The sequence below is a fragment of the Ascidiella aspersa genome, chromosome 7 (genome assembly GCF_963924565.1).
Source record: "Ascidiella aspersa chromosome 7, kaAscAspe10.2, whole genome shotgun sequence".
NCBI classification, from domain to species: Eukaryota; Metazoa; Chordata; class Ascidiacea; order Phlebobranchia; family Ascidiidae; genus Ascidiella; species Ascidiella aspersa.
Genome location: NC_139453.1, coordinates 31,361,356 through 31,387,340, shown reverse-complemented (window position 1 = coordinate 31,387,340; position 25,985 = coordinate 31,361,356). Strand labels below are relative to the sequence as shown.

Genomic DNA, 25,985 nt, shown 5'->3' with positions numbered 1-25,985 from the left:
TAAACCTAAGCTGGAAAACAGTAAAAGATTTACAAGGTTTGCGCCACAGCAAAGAAGGTACAACGCAACTTTATGTAAAATTTAAATGTCAATTTTTATAAACCAAAAGAAAAAAAATAGTAAAACCGGACAGCTAAGTAAGCAAGGCATTGGATTGAAAATACCAGATTAAAACACAAGAATTGTCTATTGTTCAGCAATTCAACACAAAAAGAAATAAATATATAAAACAAAAAAGAACAGCAGTCACAAAAATGAATTATAGTCCAACATTTTAGCAGCCTCAAGAAAAATTTGCTGACTGATAACAGAAAATAATAAAATTGCAATTAAAGTGGAAATAGAATTTATGTAGTCAGTCGAAAACTTAAAATAATTGGCACTGAAGATTTGCAAAATAGAACATTAATTAGAATGCACTCAAAACCACCAAACATTGAAAGACGCTAGAATAGAATTTGTGTAACAATTAAAGTGAAATCTTGCATCAGAAAAAACATGAAAGCACTGTATTTTGTTAAACAGAAGCTTATCTTTCCACAAGTGTAGTTTTGAGGCCAGCTTTCAGAAAATTTGTGGTTTAAAACCGGATGGTTGGCATTTTGAGAAAGTGGTCGGTATTTTTACAGATTAAAATCTAACAATAGAATTTGCTTTTAAGATCAGTGGGTTAGGTCTCAAATGTTTAGCACCGACTAGCGATACCTTCAGGGAGGGAAAAAGTGGAATCAGGGAACAGTTTGAAAAAAATAGACAAGCTGTTCCATGCTGAATAAGAAAACTTCTACCAAGATATTTTTATGTTGCATACAATTAACAAGAATAGAACATCTCCATTCAAAAGTTGAAAACAAATGCTGAACTTACTTCCATGTACGATATATTTGCACAAAGCTTTTGTTCATAGTTCTGGGAAAATAGATTGCAACTAATAATAAAAACTAGAAAGAATAATATTTGGCGGCTACCAAATTAATTTGTTTACTTCAAAAAATAAGGCTTTTGATTTTGAAGTTGTTATACAATTTAAGGCTCAGGTACAAATATCAATTTCTGTGTTCAAAAAACTTTGCATACTGAAATTATCTAATTCCTCTTGACTGTTTGATTTCTGTTTCGAAGTGTGGATAGCTTCACTTCTGCGATTCTTGAAGTTTGTTGGACAACCAGTCGAGTCCCTCGTACAGTCCGTCACCGGAGGTCGCACATGTCGCTTGTATATGCCAGGTTCGACTACGACAAGTTTGTAAACTCAACTTTTCCTTGATTTCGCTTGCCGAAAATGCATTCGGGAGATCCTGGAAAGTAACCATTGTTTTATTTTTGTAGGTTGCTTACAGCAATATTAGAGATTTAACTTTTAGATGGTGCATAATAAAGGACTTTGCACTTTTTATGAGGGCTGCCGAGTCATAATTGTGACTTGGAGGAGTCTGTTAATTTGGATGGAGTCGGATTTGTTGACTTAGACATCATACCAAAAGACTCAGACATGTGAAGTAACAAATTTAAAAACTGATAAGACTGCAAACTAATTGTGGATTGTCATTTTTTGGAATATTTTTCAACCATGTATTGTACGTTGGTAAGCTGTATAAGTGGATTGCTTAATATCAACTCTATTTTAGTTCTGTTGATGGGTGAAATACTGGTTTTCGGGAGTCGTTCTTAATTTGCTTGAAATAAATTGCATCCCTAATGTAAACAGTCAGGTTTTTTTTTAAGGTTTGGTTTGGGTGACCGCTAAGTAGTTTTAAGAGACCGCAAGTGTTTCATTTAAATACCAAAAAGTTGCAAGTCCAAAATTTGGGTAACCGCTGGAGAAATTTGGGGACCGAAACGGTCCCCCAAAACACCTTAAAAAAACAATGTAAACCAGGGGCGTGTAACTGTTTATCGCAACGGGCTATAATGTATAGTTATGATGGCGGTGCGGGCCAGATAACACAGACATTTTTTGAACAATTTTTTCTATTAAAAAACTGTGAAATATACCGTGAAATATTAATATATATATTCAAAACATTGCACCCATAAAGCAAGATCTTGTTACTGAACTGAATCACAGGGTTGTCAGATGGCAAAAATAGAAAGCCAAAAAGCCAAATCTACTACAAACTCTAACAAGCCTACGTTTTTCGTTAAATTAATAAAAAATGAAATAAATGGCCATGCTTGAACATTGAATTTCACTTTCTGTGGCAATTTTTCTCAATTTTTTTTCGCTTTTTGTAAAATTTTCTTGGTAATTTTCTCTTTTTGTGTTAGTTTGATCTCTTCTTAACATAACACTCATGAAATTTAGAATAAAACAAAAAAGCCTAAAAAAGCCAAATTTCATTTGGATTCTTTTAACTGGCAACTCTGCTGAATCATTACCAGCAAAACAAGGCAGTTTTACTACAATGCACACTATGACGCAATAATAGAGGTTCGGTCAGTGTGACGCAATATTAATTGAAAAATTGTTCCTTTACAAATAACTTCTTAAACAGTGAAAAATGAAAAGTATTACAACGAATGAGCTACTTGGCGGAGTCTGTGCGGGCCACTTAAATAGGTACAGCAGGCCGAGATGTGGCCCGCGGGCCGTATGTTGCACGCCTCTGATGTAAACAGTACACTTAAACAGCTAAGTAGGGGGTAGCTGCTGATGCTGGAATGAGTACGACACGAATGAAAACCCAGTCTTGTAATAGGCAGAAGGAAATTTAGGACTAATAAGATGGCCAAATGTAAATCGAAAGAATATGGTGGAATATTTCCAACCATGTATTGTGGATGGGTTGGTTGCTTCCAATTTGACCGAAAATGGCTAGAGAGGTGGATTGTTTTATTTTTTAAGCCACAGCCTCGTTGTGGCAACTTAAAATTTTTACTTCATATATATATTTGGCTTTTAAGGTTTGTTAACATTATCCATTTCGTTTAAAAAACATTTTTAGATACTATATGCATAATGTTAACAACTCATAATTTTTTTAAAACTTTAGTTGTTAAAATTGATCGTAACATACACATGAGGTACACAAAACCGACTAAATAAATCAATTATGGATTTTGTGCCAAAACAGCTAGCCTGTGGTGAGGTTCGAACTCACGACCTCGGTCATACAGGGACCGTCGCTCTACCAACTGAACTACACAGGCTAAGAAGGGAGCGAGTTGGGAAACAACCATAGCACCATTGCCTGCTGCATTCTGTAAGTTCATGCTTCACAGTTTCTTAAACTTTTTTCTGGACCACGGTAGGCAAGAATTTTTTTAAATTACGTCATAAATTGACCGCACAATGCAAATAGACTTCAGAAATATGTTGATTTCGGTCAAAAAAAAGTGAAAATGAAATAGAGCATAACTCATTCAGTGCTAAATTTTTAAACTCTTTTTTATTACTTCTTAAATAATACACTAATATTTCAATCAGGCTTTCATGGACCCCTAAAACTAGTTAACGGAACCCAAGTGGTCCATGGACCCCAGTTAAAGAACCCCTGTATTAGTGCATAACCTTGTATAAAATACTTGAAGTAGGTTAAACCCACCATTTTGTTTGCGAAGACGAGCAGAACGACGTCCTTAAGTTCTTCTTCGTTCAACATCCGATCCAATTCATCCTTCGCTTCATCGATTCTGTCACGATCGTTGCTATCCACAACGAAGATAAGACCTGAAGATTACAGCTGTTAGAACTAGAGCCCAATAATATCGGCCGATGTGTTGCTTCTACCGATATATCAGTATCGGTAAATGTAGGCTGATACTTTAAAAGATATTTTAGTCATGTATATGATATATTTTTTCCTGTCCGACAAACAACTATTTTTTATTAAAAAAATGTGGGTGTTATCATCACGCCAAGTAATTATGCAAAATAACAGTTTAATAATTATTAAATGTACATGAACTAAAGATTATTTGGATTTTATTTTGAATTAATTCAAGTTTTTAAAATTTTCCAGTTATATAAAAAAATCATATAAAAAAAAAGGTTGACAAATTGTAAAAAATCGGTAAATGTCGATTTCTAATTAGAACCAAGAATAAAAAGGACTTTGTGCCTCCAAAACAGAAAAAAATTACAGAAGTTACACCTTGTGTGTTTTGAAAGTAATGTCTCCAGAGAGGTCGGATTTTGTCTTGGCCGCCGACGTCCCAAACTGTGAAGCTGATGTTCTTGTATTCGACCGTTTCAACGTTGAAACCTGGTGGAAAACAAGCAATTTACAAAGCAATAAATTTTATAGTAGATGTCATTCTGCCTAAATTTGTGCAGGTGTAATAAAGCGCTCTAAAAATGAAGTTTTTACTTTTCACAGCTGAAGATATTTTTCACACAGATTTGACAAACGGCTGGTTATCACAACATTTGCTTACCAATGGTTGGAATGGTCGTTACAATTTCACCAAGTTTCAATTTGTAGAGAATCGTAGTTTTGCCGGCCGCGTCGAGTCCAACCATCAAAATGCGCATTTCTTTCTTTCCAAAAAAGGATTTAAACAAATTGCTGATGGTCAGCCCCATTTTGCAGTTTTTAAAAAGTTTTCTAAAATAACCTTATTTAATATGGGATAAAATACATGGTTAGGAGATTTATGAAAGAGAAAGACAACACAAAAAAGCAAAAAATTACGCCGGAATGATAAACACAATTGAAAAAGATGACTGTGTAAAACTTTACAGCACCAACTAACGATCAAATAGTTTTTAAGTTCACACAAGAGGTTGCCTATCGGCCATTTTTGGCCCGTTATTTTTTTATTATTCAGAAAAAACTTTTTAAGACATACTCAATGTGCTAACCCAACAAAAAATTACTTCTTAGACACAGCAGAAATTCAATAAATGCACGTGTATTTCATAAAAGAAACATAAATGTGATAAATAAAACAACACAAATTATTTTACAAGCAGTGCCTAGGTAACTACATTTTGAATCTTCAACAAAAACATGCGACCCAGCAGAATGTTTTAAACCTACTTTATGAAAAACATACAATTTCTGAAAAAATTATGTCTTATAGACAAATTTAAATACAAATGTAAACTAATTTAAATAATAGGCCGATTTAACATTAACCATTTTTTAAAGTTTATAATACAAAAATTAGCCATAGATCATTTGATGTGAAACACATCATTGAAATAACAAAATTGTGCAGTTAAGTAGTCAAAAAAGTGTTAATTTTTGGTATTTTTCAGTTGAGTGGAAAGCCAGTCTAGTCCTTCGTACAATCCTTCACCAGATGTGGCACAGGTGGCTTGAATGTACCAGTTGCGGCCACGCAAACATTGGTCACCACCAAGCTTCGATTTTAAATCCTCTACTGCAAGGGCATTTGGCAGATCCTAGAATATAACAAATATATGTCTTAGTAAAAAAAACAATGTAAGGCTCGAATCTAAACAAAGTATAATAATGTTGAATCTGAACAAGAATGCTGTTTATTTAATTCACAGCAAATTTCGATATAAATCGCAAATATTTTTTATTTTCATTTTAATTTTTTTATGGTAAATATGTGTTGGTAGATTTGAATTTTTAGGTAAAATAATAACAACTCTATGTTTGAAATTTACTTCGAATCAGAAAGTAAAAACGCTTTTGGACAAAGTAGAATTTTACACAACACAGAAATTAGATTGGAACTGCACCACACAAGAAAGATAGTGTCATTTCGCCAACGAACCTAAATACCAAGATTATGTTTAATTAAAAGCAACTTTAAAGACAAAAACGTAACCAAAATCGAGAGTGTAAAAAGTTCTTCTCGAAAAGAAAGTTGTCTAATTGTAAATAGACTGCAATATATATGGGTGTGTTTGTGCTCTATTTGGGCATTTAGCATGAAGCTGCTAGTAATAGGACCCCAACTAGACTTTGCATACTTGGACGATGTAAATACAAATTCATTTTAACAAACATGTAGAGTGTGGAAGTTAATTCTGGAAATAGAAGAACAGAGAACATATAGTTTAATTAGAAATAGTCTGTGATGTTTAAGGCTGTGTTAGTGGAATATTTAAGCAGGTCTGCTATTTAACATAATACCAGAGAGTAAAATAAAACCACTGGAGGTTAATATAAATGGTGAATCCTGGGGACAAAAAGTCTTGAAACCAAGTTTTTCGCGTAGTTGGACGGTGTATATAGAAATAAATTTATTATCAAACGACTGTCAGTATTTTTCCTTACCATTTATGTTGCTACCATTTGCATCGGGCAACAACTGCAATCCGCAGTATCAGCCATCTCTAGTCAAAAAGCATGGTTAAAATGCCTTTGTGAGCTACAATTCTCCATAAAGCCAATTATGGCATTATCAGACATAGTATACCAAATTGCATTAGTCAACTTTTCCAGATTTTCAGAGTCTTTGCCTAGCTCACTCCTTGTACCGTCCCCATCCATAGAAAAAGTGCCTAAATCATTTTTTTGCACAAGTGCCCTGGAAAATGTATAGGAATGGTAACAAGGAGTGACTGAAGCAAAAACTTTGAAAATGTGTAAAAAATGACTCCGACAATTTGGTTATGAGCGTGACGACTGACGATGTTATATTGCTTACTTGTTTGTTAGCAAATATAAGGACGATTGCATCCCTGAGTTCATCTTCGTTTAGCATCCGAGTCAATTCCTCGCGAGCCTCGCACACACGCTCTGCATCATTGCTGTCCACAACAAAAATCAGTCCTGCACCAAAAAACACAATTTTAAATGGAAAATACACATATTTTATGTGTAACTGTGATCTAGCCTTCTGAAACTACGGCTTACATATCATTCGTATAACGAAAGCCATTGCAGACTCACTGAATCTGTCGATCAATAATGCAAGCAAGGAAGGCTAGAAAAACAACTGGCCTGTGGTGAGGTTCGAACTTACAATCTCCAACTTCAAATGGTAATTTTTAAATCACTTTTTTTGTATGGCGTGCAATGTGCCCATTAAAAAATATATTTCCAGAAATTTAAAACCTTAATACAACAAGTGGCGAAGATAAGATTATCTAACGATTTATTCTTTCAATTCTAAATAAATACAAACTTGCGAATTGCATGCTACCAACAACAAGACATGTGTTGCAACAGGTTTTCCCCACAATTTTATGACAAAATAACATTCAAAATACTTTTCAAAGACATCTAAATTTGGATTGCCTAATAATTAAAAAATGCCATGGTCAACACAGGACAAAAAGTTGACAAATTAGCTTAAAAACAGCATTTTCTAAACCAATGGTTGAAAGACTATCCTAAGACTTTTGGAAATACATAACATTTAAGAACTTTGAAAGATTTAAAGACTTTCTGCAGAAGTGTTTATTCAAAGGTGACTTTTTAGGTAGTTGATGTTTAATTTTTTCATGTAGCGATACCTTTTATTCGACTTTTATTACCCATTAAGTTGCAATAAAGTTAGCAGCTCTTGTTAAGCATACAATTTGATATAACAGCACAAATGCGAAGATGCAAGTCTAAGACAAAAACAGAGATACAATTACCTTGTGTGTTTTGGAAGTAATGTCTCCAGAGAGGTCGGATTTTGTCTTGGCCACCGACGTCCCAAACTGTGAAGCTGATGTTCTTGTATTCGACCGTTTCAACGTTGAAACCTGGTGGAAAACAAGCAATTTACAAAGCAATAAATTTTATAGTAGATGTCATTCTGTCTAAATTTGTGCAGGAGTAATAAAGGTAATTCTAAAATTGCATGACCGTAAATGATGTACCATACAAAAAACCATAAGAGTTTAAATATAGTTTTGATCGACTTATCACCGCTAAAGACATTTCACACGGATTTTAAAAAACGACTCGCTGTCAGTACATTTGCTTACCAATGGTTGGAATGGTCGTTACAATTTCACCAAGTTTCAATTTGTAGAGAATTGTAGTTTTGCCGGCCGCGTCGAGTCCAACCATCAAAATGCGCATTTCTTTCTTTCCAAATAAGGATTTAAACAAATTCGAGAAAGTAGCCCCCATGATTGAATATTTAAAATAATTAAATTTAAATCCTAGACACGAACAGTGGACAAATCTAATACAATAAACAAAAATGAAACATTTAAAAAATATATATAATTAATATTGGGTTAAACACCATAAACAGTGGACAATTTTCTGATAAATTCTTTCTAACAACTTGACTGCGTAAATTAAGAAAATGTTTGTGTTCAGGATTTGGCCTCTATGAGAAGAAGTACAGGTCTACTATTGGCACCGCTAAAAAAACAGGTTGACGGTCGGCACCAAAGGTCAAAGCGGAACCACATCTTTCATCAAATACAGAATACAGACTGGCATGTAGGCAAAGGTGAAATCAGGAAATCATATACTATTCATAAACTTGTTAGAACTCTAACTTAGGCGGTGATCTAGAATCTTACCACAATAATTAAATCAACGCACAGTATGTGGATTAGGGTGCCAGTTAGCGTTTGGATTTGGGTTGGTCAAGTATTAGTATTAAATAAAGAATATTATAATACTTCACCCACCCACACCCACACCCAAACGCTAACTCGCACCCTAACTCAAATTTTGTGCCTTGATTTCATAACTGTGGTAGGATTCTAGACCAGCGCCAATCTTTTATATCATTTCTACTGCAATCACAAATAATTAAACACGCATCTGTAAACGACAAAAGTCAATGTAGCAAAAGCACAACAGTCAAATAAATCGTCCAAAACGTCCATTATTCATTTCCACCATCTTTCAAACCCGAGGCGTTAACATTTCTCAAAGGAAGAAAAGCGTGCCACGTCACGAGACTAATATACTCTGTGACGTCATAATTCAAAAAGCCGGTCAATTTTCGACGCTTTTGCGAAAAAAATGCGCAAAAACGCGAATTAAAAAATAAAACTTTACCGCAATAATTTAAAATATCCCAAACTTGTTTTAGTAAGATTAATTGTATAAAGAACATCCAAAATATACTTAAAACAACAAATTCTTCATTTAGTTTTTAGATTGTGTAGCAGTTATTAGGTGGCTACCTACCGTATTATCTATTAAAATGTTACCTCTGCAGCACAAACAACTTATGTATAATTTCACATGTAATAAAATATTTATCGTATTGTTGACATGTAATGGAATATTTATCGTTTGGCGTTAATGTGTAGCTGTGTACGCTCTTGGCTCTGTTTATGCCGAATGCGCCGTTTAGTGATAATTCACATCCGGTGAGCTAAAAAGCCGACCTAGTCCCTTTACTTTGAGCTGTTTCCGTAATATTTGATTCACTGTGAACTAGGCTTGCCATTTTTCAGAAACGTAAATCCGGGAGGCATATTGAAAACTGCAAATAAACTTAATGTAGACCTAATACAAGATAATTTAATGCAGGTAAAAAACTTAACGGGGTTACGGTTGTTTTATATTTTGTCAGGGGTATTTTTTAGGGCCTTATTTATAACAGTGGTTTGTCTAAGTCTGGGGTGTCCAACTCAAGCATGCCGACGTGCCATTTTTTATCTTATAACTTCTTCCCGTGCCAAAGTTTAGCAACTAGTTTTTTTAATAATAAAAGCGCTTTTATACAAAAAATAAAAACAATATAATGTTATAGGCTAATAGCAAAATTAATTGCTGGGATTGTTTTGTATTGTGAATAAACAATGACAGTTGGTTGTATTATTATTTTTTTATTAGCCTCATGTTGGACAACTCTGGTCTAAGTAATTTAAATTGTAACCGAAAGTAATGTTCTGTATTGTGAACAAAATGGGCAATTCCAGAAGTGTCTTGTTCCCCTCTTAAATAATGTAATTTAGGCCGAGGCACTTTTTCTAGGTTTTGAATCGAAAAGACGAAAAATATATTTTATTTCAAATCTCTTTTGTTTTCAAGGAAGTCCAGTGTTGGCATTTTGCTAAAGTAAATTTTCGATAATTATCGTAATATCAGTTAAATTACTGCAAAATCCATTATGCCGTCATAGAGTTGCTTTCAGGTACAAGAAAAATTATTTATTTATATCAGGGGCGAATTACAAGGCAGTAATGATTAACTGCATCACAATGAAGCAAGATAGTGACGTAACAATGGTAAGTGCGTTAAACGTTGATTTCTATGTCGACGTAATTGGCGGGAAATAATCCGATCTTTTGTCCAACCTCGCCTCTCCACCAATCATCTTCGCCCTTTTCAAACACGCTTATGATGTCACCTGCACAATACATACGTCACAAAGGAAAAAGTTTACTGTTGGTTTGAATAATAACAAAATACTGACTGTGCAAAAAAGTACAGTAATTAAAAGAAAGCCGTGAATTTGGATGAATCAAATTGAAATGAATTGCAATTAAACAACAACTAAGTAAACAATTAGAACATTCATTTCCACGTTAATTGAAGATATTGCTTTAACAGCAGAAAGGTATTATAAATAATTTAAAAAATTTGAGAAAAAAACATCTTTCACAACCAGTGTTTTTTTAAGGTGTTTTCAAATTTCTCCAGCGGTTTCCCAAAATTTTTCTTTTTGGTATTAAAATGAAACACTTGCGTAAAACTTTTATATAAACTACAAATCATCGGAATGTATACTGAACACTAAATTATAGACTTCGTCATTCAAAAATAATGTATCTGATGCTTTCATACAACAACACTTCCACCAAGGGAAACTTAAAACATTCTTTTTAAATATAAAAACTGGATAGAACTTAAAAACAATTTAGCGTAAATGTTATTTTTGTTCTCGAATATGGAGTAATAAAACCTGTCAAAACGTGATATTTTACTTGTGACGTAATATACGGATTAATGTCCACGTGGTGAGTTGAAGGTCAAACACTAACCTTCATGTATAGATATCTCATCCTCCCGTACAGGCTTGTAATCGTACAAAGCGATGCACTTGCAAACTATCGAGCTGCCGTCAGAACCAACGCTGGAGGGAACTAGAGAGCACGGTTATTTATCATGGGGTGCGTAACCAGCATTTTATTTAGAGCGCTGGTTCTCAACTATAATGTGAAAGCTTTGTAAGTAGTAAACGAGATTAGTTTTTAGGTTTTATGTGTAGTTTAGTAAAATATCGCAAGTGCAATTACGGCTGTAGTAAGTTCTATTATATTCCGCCCGTCTGGAAAGTATGACAGATCTCGCGGGTGTACGGACTAACAAACAAAAGTGCACCTCGCCATTACAACATATGGCAGAACTGGGTGCATTTTCATTTTGTAGGGGAGGCTCGGTTTGTTGAAAAGAAACTTGCAGTTGCACTTGTCATACTTTCAACAGGGAGACAGTGAATCGTTCAGTATTCTAAAATGTGTGACTAGCGCTTTAGGCGAGGTAATAATGAACGTAAGTAATTTAAGCAAATGCTTTAAAACCAGGTGGAAGGGGGCGAAACATAGAATTCAACGCAGTAAACCTGAAGCGAGCCTGCCATATTTTCAACCTTGGGTCGTTTAGGTTTTATCGCGACAGATTTACAGTAGGTCTTATTCCTATTTTAACTATTAGGCATTAGCCCTAAAAAAAAAATATATATATAAAAATATAAAAATATTTTATTCCGACCTTGATGTTGTTTTTATTAGGTCCAATGGCTGAAGTATAATTTAACGCAGTAAACAAGGCAAGGAATCGAGTTCATATACTCCAATACATCTCACCTTTGCTTGAAGTTGAAGGGGTCGGTTTGATGGGGGGAGGTGGGGCAGGAAACAGGGGGGTGGTAGGGGTCACTGGGGTCATTGGGGTCGGGGGAACCACCGCTGTACGACTACTGACGTCACTACGACGCCGATCCGAACGGAGGTCTGCGGATGAATATTTGGTAAGCAATAAAGTGCTATTGTTGCAGAGTTCCAAGAGAACAATGCACCATTATCGACGTAACAATGGGCGGATGCAGTTGTGTATTTGAATAATAGTAAAGCCTGGAGATTGTTCAAAACAATCGGCGGGATTTTTTGCTGAAATGTGCTTGAAATTGTAATCTATGTTGGATGTTTATTGGCGTTCTGTATGTTGCCAATTTAAGATAAAAAATCTAAACATTTTTAACAACTTTCTGGCTTAATAGGAACATGGGCACTTCTAAAATTTAATCTGGTAACAAATTATGTAAAAGCAATCGAAAAAGTCAAGATTATACAATATACACATATACATACGCACCTGGATTGTAAAAAAAGTGAATAAAATCAGTCCTTAGAGTTATCTGGCCATTTATGAAAAGTTTGATAACGGCTGGGGTTCAACAGGCTCCTTTCATAAAGGACCGAAGGAAGATTACGGGTCTGGTAATTTTGTATTCACCTTATTTGACTTAAATATTATAAAACTAATGAAACATAAAACAATATTTACAAAAATATATACTGAGCTTTGTAGGATTGTCGTTTGGCTTTAAATTTCAATAAAAAAATTGAAAAAATTAAAAATATTTCCGTCAATAAAGTTTTAATAAAAATTAGTTTGGGGACATCGCAGAAATATGTCGCAGGATCGAAAATACGAATCCCAAGAAATTGTAAAATGATAAACCGCCGACCATTTAATTAATCAAGTAAAGATTGCGTTGGCCGCGATAAACCCTAAGATATAAAATCTTTGCTTGAACATTAATCTCAGTTTATCATATTTACAATTATTTGGAGCATAGTGTGTTGAACTTTACGCCCTGAATCTAATTTGCAAGAAGTTACACGTGCTTTAAATACAAGGTAAGACTAAAGAACTGAGCGCTCTCTACTGCCCACCTGTGGCGACGGAGACGGTGTCGAAGTGCTTGTTTCGGTGATGGTGATTCCCCGTCCCGTTGTGCTTGGCTTCAACTGAAGACGATCTGTGCTTGGGAGCTCGACTCTTCGTGGAAGCTGAAAACAAAGCGGGTTTAACGGTGATGGGACGACATCGAATGCATTTTTTATTTCTTCTTAAATTCTTAAAAAAATTATAAAAGTAGAGAAAAAACTCTTAAAGCAAAAAAAAAAAGCTAACACTTAATGGATGGAGGTTGTTGTAAGACGTAGCAAGAACATCAAAGTCCACACAGAAGTAGGTGACATTTTTTAAACGTTTTAATAAATATTTATTTAAAAAAAAAAAAAAAAAAAACGACAAAAATAACGAGGTGTTAGAGGTAGGGGTTGTGTGGGTATGGGAAATTATTTCGGAAACCTTTTTAATCTTTATTAAGCTATTAGTCAATTACTCGGAAAAACTAATAGAAAAATTATCTCGGTGATACATTGCCAAAAGTTTGAGAGACAGCAATTCCAAATTATTTATGGTTCCAACTCACACTTTGGTTTGCTCGACCTCCCCCGGCTTGATCTGTCCGAGTTGTTGTCTTCTTTCATTCTCTCGTCCGCTTCCCCGGGTCTTAGCCGAAGTATTGAGTGCATTATGCCCTGGGTAACAGATTTGTAGTAATTGAAGGTTTGGTTCCGGTATTATCAATTAGCGCAGTAACTTCACGTAACAATAAAATTTTATGCATTCGCCACGGAATCAGAGGCGAAAGTAAATTTCTATTAAAACGATGGAAAATTCAAAGTTACGTCATAACGAGACCTCTCAAAAACGTAATCCTGATTATTGGGAACTTCGTTCCATGTCGCGCGCAAATAAGCGACTGAAATCGTAATTTAACTACATTCAAGGAATTAGTGGAATGGCCTGGAAAAAAGTACATTATTTGTACTGGGGTAAAAGTTAGTCCACCGATACGCCGTTCCGGCTCACTAAGCACTTCTTACACCTGTAAGCTTTTTATTACCGCAATTAACTTGACGAAATTAACGTAAGACTCCCTTGAATTTTGACATAACGCAAAAGGTCGTAGCAAAGCACATTTGAGAGACAGCGCAGTACTTTATTACAACACTGACAAGCGGTACGTTACCAGAAAGATTTGATAACTATTGTGTCGCGGCACCTGTCAGACCGACAGGTTAGGGTTGTGTGGTTCTCGATGTTGTTTACAAGCGTATGAAAAAAAATGAAAAAACTTTGGCAGCCTGCGTTTTTCCACTTGACACAAAAAAACATTTAGAAGAAATCTTGTTTGAGAACGTGGGAATAAGAAATTGAAAAATAAAATCTAAAAAATGCTCTTACCTGCCGATCCGTGTGGTTCTCGATGTTGTTTGCAAGCGGGTGATGTGGCAGTGTGCTGCCATCTAGTGACGCTAAGGTACAGTTGAGCTTGTACCGTACGACGTCAAGCAATGTCAACATGGCGTTGGTCTGTTAATAATTGCTCGGTTACAACACAGGGGTACACAGGTTGTGGACTTTGACATAAAATTTATCGCATTATCAACATACGACCAGCCACTTGTGATGTTTAGTCACAGGTAAGAATAACTAGTTGTCAAAAATATAACTTTAGAAAACACTCGATTATTTACACGCAAAAACAATTATTTACACGCAAAAACAATTTATTTAGCAAATGACCATTTTTTAGAATAATTATAAATACTTTGTTTATAGCACAAGTAACTTGCTGTGATGCTAGTTTCAAATTAAAACTACTAAGCTGTGAAAAGAAGATTTTTGTTTAAAACAAATTACAGAGTGTTGCTTTACTTAAACACTAAATATTTTAAAAGGTGATATTTTTGTTTTTTAGCATAAAAATTAGGGAATAAATTTTAAGATACAAACGATTTAATTGGGTTAACCATCTTAAAGAACTATTCAAAAGTATACATATGATGTTGTTCAAAGAAACAACAGATTTACCCAAAAATCGCAAAACACAATTTATCATTGGAACACTATATACGGATCTGTTCATAAGTTTAATGGTGAAAATAATGGCCAAAATAGACATAAAAAGCGACATGCTTTATTATTCAAACGTTTCACTGATGATGGCATGAGCATTTGCTGAAACGTTTGAACAATAAAGCATGTCGCTTTTTGTGTCTATTTGGGCCGTTATTTTCACCATTAAACAATTTATCATGTTTGGGTATTTTAACTAATAAAACTGCTTTTGTTTTCAAAGACAGCGTTGCATAAAAAAGGCCACACATTTCATTGATAACGTGGTTATGTTTAAACTAACCTTGATGTAGTTAACCTTAATAGGAATGTGCATTGGCGCTATAGCTCGTTTACATAAAGTAACTGTTTTCTATGACTTATATAAGTGTATATACCAGCGTTGTAAACAAGCATTTAGAATAAATAGTCATGTCATAATTTATGGAAGTCGATAATAAGTCAAGGCCTTGTCATGAAAATTAAAGTTAAACAACTGCATGTTGCAAACTCGACCGTTAATGGGCAATAACTCATCCAAAAAATAACAAAAACGCGAAATATATGGTAAGCTAATATTTTTATGTACACAACTTAATAAAAATAAACCTATTTTATAAAAATGTTTAATAATAAAAAGTCATTTGTCTGAAAGACTTAAGTTAAGTCAATTCATTTAAAAACAATGACTTAAGCGCACTTAAATCATTACAACACTGGAACATACGGTCACCATATACAAAAGGTTAACAGCTATTAAAAACGTGCCAGTATCAATGCAAAAATCAGACGTAGCTACAACCCTGACACACTTACTTGTAGCAACCGGTTGGCGATATCAGCTTGTTGTTGAACATCCCCGTTCTGTGAAGCAAGTTCCAGTCTCCTCATTCCATCCCTGTGCGTTCGCTCCTTCTGGCATTGGTGGATGAAACGCTCCAGGAGTTTGTTGACGGATCGCTTTCGACGATCGATGCTCATCTGACAACTAAAGTTCTCCTCCTAGATGTAAATTAATTATGAATTAATAAAACACTTTGTTGTTGTATTTTGTTGTTGTACCTGTCCCAATTGAAAAACATAAAAATTTTTAGAAAGTCAATTTTAAACTCCCATGGTATCACACATATATTACAATTTTTATTAATGATATTTAACACAACTAGTTGGGTCCAGCTGTACTTGTTAAAGCACCAAATATGATTGTTTTTTCATTAAAACCTTTTACGGAAATTATGCTTTATTTAATTTAAGTTTAGTGGAATAGGGTTTTATTAGTCACCTACTTTATTAAAGCATTTAATATGATCATCATTATCAAGCATTAGGTTTTGCTTGGTTCTACATGTAATTTGTAAAACAAGAACACAAAAAGTAAAAACACACATACCCAAGAAAGTTTAACTCACATAATAATCGCAGAGAAGTTGTTCCGACGTGTACGGAACTCCCTTCATTTTGTCGCTCACAACAAGGATTTCTTTTTGTGGAGAAAGTTTTTCAGTAACTTCATCAATTACTTTACAAGTCTGCCATAAGAATATAAAGAATGTACATAAACTGTAATAAATATTTAGGAATCCCAAGGAACATAAGTAATATAACTTACATTGATTTGGATTAACTTTATAAATACATTACTGGTCTATTGTTGCTATTTTTAGAAGGAACAGTTTGATTGATCTGTGCATCATAAACACAACCGGCCTAATTGTGTGCATAAATTACCTGTCACGGCTTAATTGAAATATTTATATTATAAGGTTGCAACAGATTTGCTTCAGGGCATTCATTTACTGCACAGTTCAACTCAGCAAGCCAACTCAGCAAGCCAACTCAGGATGCACAACATTTCAAATTTTAGCACACAGAACTGTTAATAAAACCCCTGCCCTTTTTAAAAATAGAAACTGATGTATTTTAAATAAAAGTAGACCCTTTTAGAAATAACAATATTTATTTTAAATAGGTCAATTATTTTTAAATGGCCATAGTTAGAAATTTTACATAAATATGAATAAAAAGTTATAAATAAAACCAACTGTTTTAAGTTTGGAGGGGATTTCATAGAGTAGGTCGGTGTATTTTTGGATGGTGTGACACAAATTCCTTAAGCGTGAGTCTTCCATATCCTACAAGTAAACATGGATGTTGAGGAATCACAGTAGAACAAGGAATCCTAAGAGTTCTCAATATTATCATTACATCAACACTTAACAGAGATAAGGCTTGTTTATGATACAAGATACAACTGTGCTGCTGTTATCTTTTTACAGCTACACAAATGTGAGGAAGAAAGGTTAGGAGCAAGAAAAAATACTTTTTAATTGCACATTACATCAACACATAAAATAAATACAACTGTTATCTTTTTACAGCTACACTTGTATTACCTTGTGGCTAGTTTACAGTAAAAGCCCATAGCTAACCGACAGCCGCAACAATTTTTTTTCTACTTTCACAAATATTCACGCGTTAACTTTTTTTTAATATTCACGCGTTAACTTTGCTTTAACTTAAACTTGTTGCTACATTAACTTAACTTTGTTTACCATGGAATTGTAATCGACATGAACTAAAGAAAGTATCAAAACCATTTTAAGGTGTACTAGAACAGAACTATTCCTAAAATAATTTTATTACCTTTGAGTAATGAAGAGCAAGACAGATTTTTCACAGCTGTAATGTGCCTAGATATTTAAAGTATGATTTCTATGTTTACCTCGACGGCGTCGCAGCAGTCGTAGCTCGCCACCTCCCAATCTTGACGACTTTTCTCGAGTTGGATGAGTGAGTTGTAATAATCGAGGTCGGCTCGTTGCATAGAGTCCTCACTTTTCTGCTGTTTCATCAACAACTGAAAGTAAATGTTATGTTTTTTGTTTGAATGTTGAAACGTTCATCAACATGCATATTCTGATTTTTTACCTTTTTCAAAGTGCAACTGAAACATACATATACACAGTGTGTGTTCTGTCATCAAGCCCTTCTAAAGTCAGACTGACCAACGATAACGGCACAAATATTATAGAACCCTGGGAGCCTTCATGGGGGCTAAGACTAACTAAAATCAGTTGACTTGATCAGGATTAGTGCAAGTGATTTGACTTTTAAATGTAATATTTAAGTTTAAGCTGGCCAAAAATTTAAATTGTAATTCAAACTTGTTCAAACTTCCAAACAGGAATTAACTACATTTATAAAAAAAAATTGAAATTAAATGTGTATTTAGACTGAAAATAATTTGCATTTTTATCTAAATATTTTGATATTTTAACTTGTTATGCTATGATTTCTATGATAAGCCTAGCTCAAATTAGACGGCTATATTTAAACTTTGCAATAAAAAAGCACACTTAATACTTTACTTTATATTAGGACATAAACCCTGAAGGTTTGAAATAACTTGGACTTTGCACTAATAAAATAGTTCTGGTTTTGCATTGATTAAAAGTATTTAAGGAATTTTTACAGTTTTGTAAATAAATAATTTTTAAATAACTCAAGTCACAGTTAAGTTAATTTCTAAAATCACTTGCAGCAAGTCCAAGTCTAGTCAAGTCATAATTAAAGCAAGTCAACTTCAAATTAAGTCCTTATAATAAAATTGTTCATCGTGCAAGAATGACTAGGATAAATAACCCAATTTTAAAAAAATGCTAAATAAAAACAAATGATTCATTTTAACCAGAGTTGCTTGTTCAAAGGACTAAAAAAGTCAGGTCAACTTATTTAAAAATAGTTACTTAATTACAATTTTTAAGTCCTTCCTACACTGTCTTTTTGCGATTGAAGACAGTTTAATAGTGTTTCATGCACCCCACGTCTATTTTGTCATATTTGTTTATAATAATAATTATAGAATATCCCCTGATTGCAAACTAATTACATTCCAAATATGGAGTTGAGTATATTCAATGCTCAGAATTACTAAAGGTAGGAAAACAATTAATTCTTTCTATCAATGCAATAAGTCAAATACAAGCAAAAATCGCCAAGTGAAGCAACAACTTTGATTGCATGAAGAAATGCCAGGAATGTCTGCAATCAGCTTAACTTAACTAATACCTTCTGTTGGTCGCGCTCAGTTTTTGGTCGCGGTCCATTAATTTGGTCGATTAGCGTTTCATTTTCCCTTGTACAAGTATGCAGCCGCCTCTTTATCTAGAAAGAAAAATTTGCTGCATGTTTGTCTAAACTTTATGTCAACTGTGTGTGATTCCCAAGTGTGCCGCCTTGACACTTTGGCAATTTTAGAAATTAACTATTTGTACAATAATAAAGTATGCCAGACTTTATTGAACAATGCTATTTATTACATAGCTAATAAGGAAGATTACAAGTTTTAGCTGTATTGACACTATGTAAAAGTGCTTCGCAAATTTACATTATTTATTAAAGCATCACAAGCCGTAATTGTTTGGGAACCAGTGTATGACAAACTGGCAGATATTTGTAACTGGTTTCCACTGCATCACATGCCACAACACAGAACTTTGGGCAATTCAAATAGATACAATGTACACTCTGTGGTTACTACATTGATCAATGGGAACTAAATACAACCAAGCTTAACAAAGCTTTCTAGTGTTTAGGTGTTCAGATATAATCCTAGGGAATTAGATCTGGAATAAGATTGCTTTCCTTACTGGGTACCTCGCTATATTGAAGTACATGGATAAATTATCTAAGGGTTACAAGATTAGTTTTGTAAAAAGGTAAATTTTTTTATACTGACATTTTTTTGTATAATGGCGGTGGAACAAAAATCTAGCATGGCATTTAAGACAAATATTTTGTTTATAATTGTTTTGTTTTTTTTTAACTTTTTTATATGAAAACTTGAAAACTTATAATTAATTACTAAGCTTTACTTTGAAATAGTACACTAAGGCAATTGATATTAAAGGTTTTTGTAATAAATCATCCCCAATTACTTTTTTCTTCCAGGCTAAAATATGGGTAGAATGTAGAGACAGACTAATAATTAATAATTTGGTACAATATATTATTTACTGTGAAAATATTATGTAGAGTTACCTTAAAATAATAAAAAATCCTATTTTTTTAACTTCCAAATTTTTACCTTGATTTTTCTGACTGATTTAACACAGTGTTTTGGTTTACTGTGTTTAACATCAAGTTAATATGTAAAATAAGAGTTGTATAATTGAATAGGTAGATAAACTGAATGTAATTTAAATAAAAAATCTGTTATTGAGAAAAGGATATCGGTCAATCATTAGTAGTATGGTCTACTACTTTATAATGATTTTCACAAACTGTAAATAATTCAGGAGTAAGTTTAATTATAACTACAATTCAAACTGGCAGAGGTTTTGTGATCATTACAAAGATGTGAGTCGCGTAACTCGATATAGATCGACCTACTTTGGTGTGTTCGGCGTTTCGATCGTTCCATAATTTTCCAGTCGTCTCTACGTTCTGTTCCATCTGCAAATAAAAGATGTGTTAGACAAGCTCTGACAAAATACTAAGCAAATATACCATCTTGCTTTCATTTCACATGACACAACTCTCTTATATACTGACCTTAATACTGACAATAAACATAGAATTTTACATCATGGATTTTGTCTTTAATTTATTTATAAAAATTATTTTTTTAACTAAGAATAAAACTTTTAAACAATACAATCTGTTGTTTTTATAAGATGGTAATGTTATTTCTGATATAAATTTAACATTTTTACCTTTAAATTGAAATAAATTACTAACATAAGCACAAATTGCTAAAAAATTAGAAATGATATTTCGAAAGAAAATTAGATTCAGTGTTATTTGAGACATGGAAAATACTAGCTCTAAAAAACCTTATTCCTGTGTGTCTAAAAAGGGTTTAAGAAGGTTGTTCATGTAAAAATAGGCATTTGTCAAGAAGATTTAAGGACTGTTCAAATCCCAGCAAATAAAAGGCATTGAGTTTTCCCAATTTAGTCCTACTTTGTGGTTTTACAACACAACTGGTTTTGTGGAGCAAGTAATAAACTAAAAGCTCTAAAGAACATTAAAAAAAACATTTTTTTTTCAGTTTCGGTTTTTACATTTTCAAGTTTAAAAATGAAAGCAAATCAATTGAAATCAACAATAAACAAAAAATATTTCAATTCAATATAGACACTTAAAGTAGAATTTTGTGTTAATCACAATAACTCTGACAATTTACCCTCCTTTTTGAAACAAGTAAACATTTATAGTTTTAAAAATGAAATAATAGGAAAAAATATTTTAATGGACAGCATGTAAAATGAAATAAAGAAACTTAAAATGTAATTTAAATCATAACATAATTAACCTCATTTTTTAAACTAGAAACTAATATGATGAGTAAAAAATAAAACAAAATAAAAAAATAAATTAATCTACAGGAGGGGAAACAAAATAAATAAACCTAATGTGCAGTATAAATCATAGAATTACCCTTCTTCTTGGCTTAAGTTGTCCTTCTGTGATCGTCGAAAGTGGTTTGACGCATTCCTCGATTAAATTTAAACCAAAATCTCTGCCAAGCAAAATCACACAAATAAAAATTTAAAAAGAAACTAAAATCAATGATTTTGAAAAATAAAACAAACTGAAAATAAACACAGCACAATACATAAACAACATAATGAAAACGATGAATAATAAAATATATCATGAAAATTGCCATTTTATCATAATAATATTTATTTTGATTAAATTTTGCTTTTTCGATACAATCTAAATTCTAAAAACTTTATATCAATCACAAAAATAAACATTTAAACAAGTATATAATGATTTACCATAAAAACATAAAAATAAATAAATATTTTCTATTAATCACAAAAATAAACTACTAAATAGTAGATTTGTTATAAAAATATAAATAAGCAAATAAGGTTAAACCTGTGCGCTTCCGATTCTTTTTCCGTCTCAACTCCGACCGTCTTCCACGCTTGACTGAGCGGGGAGCCGATCACGTTTGCAGCAGCCGCCGTAATTCGTTGGCCCAAGCGCCGAAGTGCTTTTGCATAATACTGCTCGAGCTGGGCTCTGCAAGCAACAAAACCACAAAATGTGAACCCAGTCAACATTCTGAGTGGATAATGCTACAAGAGCAATGTCTGACTGTTGGAATATTATGAATCTCTGCACTTTTTCCAGCAAAAATTAAACATAATCTACTTAACCCAAAGGCTTGATTAGGATTTCATATATACACATAAATAATGCATTCAGGAATCTTCTAAATGTAACTAAAATAAGAAAAACTTAATTTTGCAACATTGCACAGTGTTTATGGCCAATATCAAACTTTTTAGGTTTAGTATAGGCAAATTATATTAATAGGTTTCAGCCATAGACAGTAAAACCATACAGAGTTTACCTGAACTAATGACGTTCTGTAATTTAAATTATAATTATGAGAATGTTTTTCACTGGATGTGTTGGGCTCAGCAAGCAACAAAACCACAAAATGTAAACCCAGTTAACATTCTGAGTATATATGTTAGAATATCATCATGGATCATTGCACTTGAAAATGCCAACAAACGTTAAACATGAGCTACTGAACACAAAATGTTGGGTAGGATTTTGTATATACATATATAAGCATGATGCATTTGTGTAATAGGTTGAATGATTCGAAATTGCTTTATTTTAATATTTTGCAGTAGTATGTAATGTTTTAAAACTTGCTGCATGATTTGCAATACAAAACACTGTCATTTCACTAAAAAAATGTTCAATACAATCATTGTTTAACCGTGGCTTTTCGGCTGCTAAAGCCGAAAAGTGTAAGTGATATAATGCCTTTGACAATTTCAATTAATTTTTGGATAACATTTTTATTTTTTTAAATAAAGAAGAATAAATATTATTCTAAACCAAATATTGTTTATTAAAATAATAATTTATCAGGCACATTCAAATATTGTCAATGTAACTTGATCTTTGTGCGGTGTGAGAATGGTTTTGTGTCAACAATAGGAGACAATACAATGGCATTCCAGAATTAATCCACTTGTTTTGATAATGTGTTCATCCAAGCGGAAAGAAGGATTTTTCACTCACAGAGTAAATAGGACACGTGATAAAAACCCAAAGGTGGTACTTTAAGGTTTAAATTTTACTTGAAGGAAAAATATAAATAAAACACAGAAATTCAAAGAACAACTTTATTTTTAGTAAGATTGTTGATTATGCTTACATACTTTTAGTAAGTGTTTTAAACAAGTCATTTTGAAATATTTTAAGTCCAAGTCGAGTCTTTAAAAAAAAACAAGTTATGTCCCAGTCAAAGTCAAATTACTGATATTGAAATAAAACAAGCATTAAGTCAAATCAAAAATAAGAAAGTAACAACATGTGGCAATCTAACAGTTTAACATCCAAAAAATAAATAGCTCAATTTTATAACAAAAAATTGAAAAACAATTTTAAAAGAAAACACTAATTTTAATCCAAAAAGGTCAAGTGAAGTCTGTCATCCAAACGACTATATTTGGAAACAGTGACTTAAGTGCACTTAAGTTAGGCCATTGACTTTAGACATTACAACACCTCTCTTTCTTTGCCCATTCACTAGATAATTATAGCACATATTTAAGCAATGGTGGACACATTATGAAGTATTTAAAAAAATTTACAACAATTTGAGACAACTGTCTCCCATGTATAACACATCATGGAGTTGTTTTAAATCAACAAAAAATACAACATTATAAATATAAAGGTTAGGCGACATTAGCCAGTTCGCACCAATTTTAACCTTGACTTACGCCAACTATGATCTTAGAATAAAAACACACCTAGATGAAAATTCAAGTATTTTTTTTCTAAAGTTATTTTCAAAAATAAGAGAAAACATGAAACCTTTCAAAAATGTTGAATCGCTCTACATAAATATTAACCAGCATTTAATTTAAGTTCAAAAGGTTAGGTAAAATATAATTTACAAAAAACAGTTTCTTTACAAAATAAAATTACAAGTTCACCTTTCATTGAGAACATTAACAATTTCTCGTCCAAAATCTGTTCCTTGTCGAGCATATCTCTTCATATCTTCAAAACCAGCATTGCCCTAATGTATAGCAATAATTAAGAAAAGTTGTTTAAATGTATGTATATTAGTGATTGATGGGTTACACAGAGAGAAAATAAAACCTTTAAAATTGTGAGAAACAAGTTTTTTTTGTGAAAGAAATATTGAAATAATAGGAAGGCTGCTGGTAAAAAGTTGAGTGTGCTTTTTTTAAGTTGGTAAATTAACAAAAAAAGTTTACATTATGTTTTAGTAATCTGATTAGAAATACTGATATTTAGATGAGAAAATATGTGGGATATGATTGAGGCTGGTTCTCCAAAATATTAATGGTTGTTTACCAACCAGACAATTTTATAAAGCAGTTTAGCAACAAATCTGCATTCATGGAATTGTGAATATTAGATTAAGAGCTTAATTGTAACTGGGATTCAACATTTTCGGGAAACTATTTAATATTGAACTTCTTCAGTATAACTCAAATCGCAATGCTTTCTGCTGATTTTTAACCAAGTAGTTTATTACAAGTTAAACTTTAGAGTTACAAAAAACAATGGGATTTCATTAATGCAAAGTTTTCCACATTGAGAAATGAGGGTCCTTTTAGCCGGGTAAATAACCGCAGGAAGTGCCTATTGGCAATATGACCGGCTGGCTTGGGTACAGTACATACGCTTATCAGTGATTTAAAGTACATTGATGATTTAATAATATAAAAACAAAACAATAAATATAACTAACGTACCATGAAAGTGTGCCTGAAATGCGTCATTGTTAATATAATCCTTTTAGAGTCTCTTTAATGGCAAAAACATCACAGAAACGAAAGAAAACTTAAAAACTTGAAACTTTTTGCTCAAAATGAAGTTGATACATGTGAGAGAGTAAACAAAACGCACGAGAAGAAAGTAAACTATCCCACGCGGCAAGGTTATGCGTGGGCAGAAACTTTTTACGTTTGCGTGGTGAAAATTGGCGTAAATATTTTGGCAAACCAGCTTTTTATTTGTTTTTTTTTGCCTTTTAACTTGTTAAGTTTATTGTGTAGCAATCAGAAAGTTGTTTTAAGTTTTAGGCAATGTACCGCAGTCAGGTGGACAAATTTTGTAAGACAGTGGTTTAAAATTCTAAATTACTTTTCAATAACAAACAGTAACAAATAACTACAGAAAAGTTTTTATTCGGTGACGGAATCAAAAATTTGTCTGACACACACATGTATAAGGGTTGGTTTTCGGCGCTGGTCTAGAATCCTACCACAGTTCTAAAATCAACGCACAAAATTTGAGTTAGGTTGCGGGTTAGCGTTTGGGTGTGGGTGGGTCAAGTATTATTATATTCTTTATTTAATAATAATACTTGACCCACCTTTACCCAAACGCTAACCCGCACCCTAACCCAAAAGGTGTTTCGTTGTGGTAGGATTCTAGACCAGCGCCTGGTTTTCTGACAAGACCAAACCTTCTCTGTGGCTTCAGTTTATGTTAGGAAATGGTAACCGAAGAATCATCATAAATACTTGCCATAGATTCGAACTGGTAAATTAGGGACTGAGAATAACTTGACTTTACAAATTTGTTAATCTGCATTTTGTTATATACTTTTTGCTGCTGTAAGTCCAGGCTAAATAGTTCTCATAAACTTGGAACTACTAAATCTACCGCCATCTGGCGGATAAACCCACATACTGCCACAACAATCGCTAGAGTGCGCTGTAACTCCATCAAACTCTCGTACTGTATTGAAACCGAACTGCTGTCTTTTAATGTTGTTTCAGGAAGTTCCTTTCAAAAACAACTTTTTATTAACTTTGTGACAGAAGTGCACCGAAGCGGAACAAGGTCACGCATCGACGCGCTTCGGTTGCCCTGCTTTCCTGACGTTCCATTCATCTCTGATGTTCAAAACCTCGCGAAACAAAATCCCACCAACAAAGTCAAATATGAGAAACTGCGCGGTAATGATTTTGGCTTGTTGGCGACACAGTGGCCCTAGGTGACGTAATAATTACTTATATCATGTCATAATTGCAGGAAGGCACGACTTACAATTAAGAGGCTGATAACATTGCGGCCTTCTGATTGGCTAATTACCCGCTATTAAGTCACGTGACCAACAACAATTACCGCCGACTCGAATTTCATTAAACATTTGTTTGTTTCGTCACAGCAGTCAACCGTGATGTCACAATATCCCCACTC

The 25,985-nt window shown here is 33.2% G+C and overlaps 3 protein-coding genes across 3 annotated transcripts; all 3 read right to left on the bottom strand.

Annotated features, from left to right (window-relative positions):
* Positions 1–10: 10 nt before the first annotated feature.
* On the bottom strand, positions 11–4,530 carry LOC146138995 (ADP-ribosylation factor 4-like). The gene is made up of 4 exons (XM_083394138.1): positions 4,378–4,530; positions 4,095–4,205; positions 3,546–3,670; positions 11–1,298 (listed from the first exon to the last, which is right to left on the bottom strand). Exons 1-4 carry the CDS (start codon positions 4,523–4,525, stop codon positions 1,134–1,136), a joined length of 549 nt encoding a protein of 182 aa, XP_083250264.1. The 5' UTR covers positions 4,526–4,530; the 3' UTR covers positions 11–1,133.
* Positions 4,531–4,557: 27 nt separating this feature from the next.
* Positions 4,558–8,045, bottom strand: LOC146138994 (ADP-ribosylation factor 2-like). Its single transcript, XM_083394137.1, has 4 exons — positions 7,844–8,045; positions 7,508–7,618; positions 6,571–6,695; positions 4,558–5,350 (listed from the first exon to the last, which is right to left on the bottom strand). Exons 1-4 carry the CDS (start codon positions 7,989–7,991, stop codon positions 5,183–5,185), a joined length of 552 nt encoding a protein of 183 aa, XP_083250263.1. The 5' UTR covers positions 7,992–8,045; the 3' UTR covers positions 4,558–5,182.
* Positions 8,046–9,835: 1,790 nt separating this feature from the next.
* Positions 9,836–24,654, bottom strand: LOC146138993 (nostrin-like). The gene is made up of 16 exons (XM_083393792.1): positions 24,530–24,654; positions 23,738–23,823; positions 21,645–21,791; positions 21,195–21,276; positions 20,145–20,207; positions 18,822–18,917; positions 17,476–17,610; positions 16,796–16,885; positions 16,163–16,282; positions 15,570–15,755; positions 14,100–14,228; positions 13,282–13,390; positions 12,737–12,853; positions 11,645–11,791; positions 10,820–10,921; positions 9,836–10,185 (listed from the first exon to the last, which is right to left on the bottom strand). The coding sequence occupies exons 1-16, from the start codon at positions 24,554–24,556 to the stop codon at positions 10,073–10,075; spliced, it is 1,749 nt and encodes a 582-aa protein (XP_083249918.1). The 5' UTR covers positions 24,557–24,654; the 3' UTR covers positions 9,836–10,072.
* Positions 24,655–25,985: the final 1,331 nt, after the last annotated feature.